Source organism: Oncorhynchus mykiss, chromosome 16, assembly GCF_013265735.2.
Source record: "Oncorhynchus mykiss isolate Arlee chromosome 16, USDA_OmykA_1.1, whole genome shotgun sequence".
In the NCBI taxonomy this organism is placed as follows: domain Eukaryota; kingdom Metazoa; phylum Chordata; class Actinopteri; order Salmoniformes; family Salmonidae; genus Oncorhynchus; species Oncorhynchus mykiss.
This window is the reverse complement of record NC_048580.1, coordinates 32,092,858-32,098,857: the sequence shown is the minus strand read 5'-3', so window position 1 is coordinate 32,098,857 and position 6,000 is coordinate 32,092,858. Positions and strand designations below refer to the sequence as shown.

At 40.3% G+C, this 6,000-nt stretch overlaps 1 protein-coding gene across 1 annotated transcript in view; it reads left to right on the top strand.

The window, feature by feature from the left end:
• The first annotated feature begins 2,724 nt into the window (after positions 1–2,724).
• LOC110491822 (beta-citrylglutamate synthase B-like) overlaps positions 2,725–6,000 on the top strand; it is a 39,186-nt gene continuing 35,910 nt past the window's right edge. The window contains exon 1 of the mRNA XM_021565612.2: positions 2,725–4,224. Within this exon, the coding sequence (XP_021421287.2) occupies positions 4,062–4,224 (163 nt within the window). The 5' untranslated portion in view covers positions 2,725–4,061. The remainder of the gene's footprint in view (positions 4,225–6,000) is intronic.

Below are 6,000 nucleotides of genomic sequence, written 5' to 3'. Positions count from 1 at the left end.
AATAACATAAAATTGATCAGAAATACAGTGTAGACATTTTTAATGTTGTAAATTACTATTGTAGCTGGAAACCGCAGATTTTTAATGAATATCTACATTGGCGTACAGAGGCCCATTTTCAGCAACCATCACTCCTATTTTCTTGTGTTAGCTAATCCAAGTTTATCATTTTAAATGGCTAATTGGTCATTAGAAAACCCTTTTGCAATTATGTTAGCACAGCTGAAAACTGTTGTCCTGATTAAAGAAACAATAAAACTGACCTCATTTAGACAAGTTGAGTAGGATCAAAATGGCCAGAAACAAAGAACTTTCTTCTGAAACTCATCAATCTATTCTTGTTCTGAGAAATTGAAGGCTATTCCTTGCGAGATATTGCCAAGAAACTGATGATCTCGTACAACACTGTGTACTACTCCCTTCACAGAACAGCGCAAACTGGCTCTAACAGAATACAAAGAGTGGGAGGCCTCGGTGCACAACTGAGCAAGAGGACAAGTACATTAGAGTGTCTAGTTTGAGAAACAGACGCCTCACAAGTCCTCAACTGGTAGTTTCATTAAATATTACCAGCAAAACAGGCGACTCCAGGATGCTGGCCTTCTAGTAGTGTGAATTCGTGATTTTGGTGCTTGCAGATTAATGTGTGCACAGTAATCATTTATTACTGTATACATCAGCATATTGGCTCACTAATTTGACAAGCAACAAAATAATGATTCCACAATTGTAACGAGTTATATTTTTATGAGTTAAAACTGTTTATCAATGACTTATCAACAACATGTTAACTTAAAATGTTTATAGACTAGGATCAGCCCTAACAACCACCTTAGGGTACCCCTTAGGATAAAGTGTTGCTGTGGCATCTAACATTGATTGTAGCCATGAGCCACCTGTGAAGAGTTCACATGGCTTTATAAACACAATAAAAGGGGCTTGACCTTTCATTCCATGTCTTACAATCAAATTCACTTCAAAAGGCACACACACTTTAAAAAGAAGTGTTGTGTATCTTACAACATTTACAACAAAAACCTAATCTGAGCATAGCAGTGATTCACAGTTGTTATCTTATTTTTCAGAACTTGACACATCCATTCTGCAGTGTCTTGCTGTGCTCACATTGAACACTGTGCATCTCAAGGGTTCCCCTTTCTTGATGGTCTTAGGCTGGTCAGTGAAGCTGGTGTCTGTTTTGTCCATGATGGATGTGATTCTGATGGAATTAGGGTAGTGCTTTTAGAGCTAATGCTTTTTTTGTAAGCAAATGCACATAATCTGAAGTGTGGTGGCCTACAAAAACCAGAAAACTACATGAGATCTTGTTTCTTTAAACCAGAAACGGAAGAGGAAGCGAGACACCCTACTCAAAAGTTTTTTCAGTTTTTTTTCTGGTTCAATGAAAGTCGATGAACTAAATAGACCAGACCCAGCTGCTTTGCATTGGTGTCTACGGGTTAAGTAGATCGGAACTGACAATTTTTTTCTATGGTCAACAGCCTGAGTGAACTTCATATTTCCACCATCTTTGACCATATTATACACACCACCTCTGAGAAGCCAGCAAGAAAAAGCAAGACCTAGCAAGAAATAAGACTGTGACCTTGGCGATTTCCTTTCAAAATAAAAGCCCTGCAATGAAGATGGTGTAAAATAAAACAAATGGTCAACATTTTTTTACATTTGATTTGAAAATGTTAGCAGATTTAGATTTTTTTTAGTTAATAACCTTAGTGGCACAATTAATATTATAGCATTGACAATATTGTTTGACTACTAGATAGTTATTATGATAACAACAGTAATACAATAATACAAATAACAGCCACAAAAAATGTAAAACATACTGCATTTAAGTTTTTCCTGCGACACAACATACAGGCAAATATATATATATAATATAATTATATATCTATTGAATTCAACAGCTAGGCCTGCTGTTGAATATATATATACCATTATATTTGTTTATTTATTAAAAAATGTTTTGTGTATGTACTCCTATCATTTATTGGACTGTACATAATTGCCTGTATGTTGTGTCGAAGTAAAAGGTGGGTGCAGTCTACTCAGGAGCACATGTACTTTCCAAATGGAAAGACAGCGGCCAATCAGCTTAAATGCATCTATATATATATATCCAATATGATAAACATACTGCATTTAAGCTGATTGGCCGCTGTCTTTCCATTTGGAAAGTACATGTGCTCCTGAGTAGACTGCACCCACCTTTTACTTCGACACAACATACAGGCAATTATGTACAGTCCAATAAATGATAGGAGTACATACACCATTTTTTTTTTATAAATAAACAAATCACATAAGATTTATTATAGAAATACATTTATTGTTTGTATGATAATTACTATAAAATATATAGATAATTGTGTACATTTTCCATCATTTTGCCCTATTTATTAATTTATCATCTGAATGAGCTCTACTACAGAAAAGCCAGAGACAGCGAGACACCTCGATGAGACCTGCCTCCCAGACTTTCTCTTCTCGCTTGACTACTCAAGCCATGAACTTTCTAATGACTGCCCATCTCATGATGTTGTGGTGTTGTTTTTCTAAATTACATGTATTTTTTGTGTGCTTTGAGATTATTTGAAAAGCACTATATAAATTGAATAAATTATTATTATTTATATTGCTAATTCCAAAAATCCGTGAACAGGAAGTTCCTAGTTATTCTTGCCTGCTTCACAACGGTATACACGCCCTTCTTCGGATATTACATTGCTTTTGCGGAGCTAAATATGTTGCGGACCGTTATAATGTAGGCTGTCGATCAATGTTTCGATTAGGCTACAGGCTAAGAAACCCATTTTGGCCATACGATTGTTTAAGATATGTTATAATTTCTGGCATTTATTTCAGCATCACAACATGAAGACGGAGCCGTTAGTTTGACCAAACCTCCACGCAGCACCCGGTATGAACCGGTTTGGGTTATGCGCGATCTCGTGCTACTCCCCCCTCTTGACATGCAGTGTATCACCGCATCCGCGCGCCCTCGTTGGTCACACCCCTATGTTAAGTCACGCATTCTCACCCGCACACATGCTTTGCGAGCCTCCGCAGCATCAGCCTCCTGATTGGACAATAACCCCGGGTACATTCGTTTTCGTCCGGCGCCCCGGGGTTCATTTTAGAACCAATCCAATTGTCTAAAATACACGAACTCGGCCCATTCAGTGTCATGAGCGAGCTAAAACGAATGCACCTATTAATGCGCCCGTTGGTTGACAAGCTGCGATTGGTCGGTATGATGACATAAACTCGATTATCATTCTCCATCTATTTTCGGGGAACGCGGACAATTTTGTTGTAAGCGAAGCGCGTGCTTGAAGAAAAACGCAGAACTGGAAACAAACGTGCACCTTTTCAGCACCCGATCCTCGTGGATAGCCGTACAGGTCCATTCCGCCAACAGCTAATCAATCAGACCAAACAAGCGTGGGTATACAAGCAGCAGCCTTCTTTTTTTCGATAATCATACAGCTACCACAATTGTGTTATTCAGCCAAGCGGCTCCCACGTTCACTGGATACCAGGCCTAGCTGTTGAATTCGATGAGCGGAGGATTCGAAGCAATACTGCACAAGCTTTGTTTGCCCTAAAGGGCTGCAAGTGCAAGGAGCCATAGCTAATACTGCTACAAGTATTGTTTGTAGAAGATAATACATGCTGATATAGATGAGAACGCCCTTATAAACAGTGTAGTGGAGTTACACAGCCTTTGTCTTGTGGTGCTTATGATTCAGCGGGATGTTGGATCGGATGGGACCAGGAATAACGGCCTGCAAATGAAGGGACGCAAGTAGAAATCGAGTAATTAGTCGACTCCATTTAAACGAACAGACTCAATCGTGGTATTTGCTTTTCCCCCTCCACATTGCTTGTTCGTGTAGCTGCACTCTATTGTGTGAGCATCTTTATTATTCCCTTCGCTCTGACCAGGATCCTGCTAGCTCGCCCGCCGCCCCATCGGCCACAGCTGTGTATTAACTACAATTTTTTTAATCGGCACGGCACAGTTCGATATAAACATGTGTTCTCGAGTTTGGTTTGTGACTGACCGGCGTATCCATCAGGAGTATCCGCAAGTTCAGATCCTTCGGGCTCTGAAACAGCGATGCTCCGAGGAGGATGTTGAATTCCGCTCTCTTCTCATGGACCAAATCGTGCTCACCATCAGCGAGGGACAATTAGGCAAGTATCACTAGATTTGAAGTTGTACATGCACTAGCGTAAGACAATAGTCATATATAGTTATATATACGATTTACTGTTTTGAATTGGGGTTGAATCGTGTATTTTTGTTGTCTATTATTGGATGTGTTTCAGTGTTACGTTAGTGTATCCAAGTTTTGCAGTAGACGGTATTGTTCGGGCAAGCAGCACACACACAGCTTCCCAGCGCGAGCTGCTGGTTAGCTAGCTAACAGTGTGACGGTGACCGCCTAACCCAGTTTCCAGACAGCCTTGAGTTGTCACTCACACGGGGATACTGCATGAATGATGCCAAGGCAAAACAATAGCTACATGGAATAGCTACTTTATCAAATAGGAAATATGCGTAGGAGTAAACACTGCGATAATATTGGCTATATACAAAGCCATACTCAACTCCACGATATCAAATCCGGAGGTGAGATGTACAGTACTTTGCTAGCTACATAGCTATCTATGTACAGGAGGCCGTAGAATAATTGGCCAGCTAACGTTATGCTAGATAGTTGTTGTGAAAAGCGCATCGCAATACAAAGAGAGTGGCTAGCTAGCAATGTAGGCTAGGGCTATACAGGCTATTCTTCATGGGCCAGCAAAGCTATGCTAACTCTCCCGAATTAAACGGAAGCATTTAAGCTGTAACTTTAGCAGAGGACGTAGTGCACTTTTCAATGATTTGTAATTAGCTAAGTGACGTTTGTAGTGGGTTTAGCTAGCTTGATTGTTTAATTCTTAGCTGCCTTCTCTTTTGTCATGCACGAGCCAACAGTTGCTAATAAATAGTAGAAATTGGGTTTGTTACGAGGCATTTGCATGCAGGGACAACAGGCACAGAGGCATCAGAACACAGACTGGAGCACTGATGGCTGGTGGAACAAGTAAAACAATAGTTACAAGTTTATCACTAACTGATAATAAAACAAACTATTGGGCATCATTAATATAAGCAGTTTAGCATACACAAACTAATTTATGCTTTTATTCTTTGAATTTTGGGGCTCCAAGGCACTGCATCTAAGTGCTAGAGGTGTCACTACAGACCCTGGTTTGATCCCGGGCTGTATCACAACCGGCCATGAACGGGAGTCCTATAGGGCGGCACACAATTGACTTGCCTAGTTAAATAAATAATAAAATACATGTGTTTTATGTGAACAATGTGGAAATGTAAATGGGTGGAGTCTTTTTGGACAAGAATATTAGAATCCTTGTCCAAAGACGGCGCTTTAATTGTCATATCCTGGGTTGGTTGATTCAATGAGCTTTGTTTGATTTGTAGTTATGAAGGTTCATATTGGAAGAACAAGAGACCCTTGGCATTTTGTAGTGAGACAGGAGCTTGGGAGGGGGGCATTTAGCTCAATGAAGTGGCAGACTGTTTTATAGCACATCTTACATTTTGGCATTGACTGGAGAGGGGGAGGGGGCAAGCTGACTCAGACCTGGAGGTGGGGAGGGGGAGCTGTCTCTTTGAAATGTGGCAGTGAGATTGGGAATGGCATCCAAATCCAAAGCATTTTCTTCACCTGTAATGGAGCACTTCCAATCTGTTAACCAGTGTACTCTCTCCTAATCCTCCACGTAGGCTACGTGTCGATTGTGCTACTCTACAACAGTTTAAACGAGATAGGCTAACGATGTACACAACCTACATCACTTATCTTACAAAAATGGTCAAAACCACTCAGTTTGTCATTGGCAAGGAGTCAGACACCCACTTCAACAATGGCCTAATTGGTAGATCGTCTTCAATGC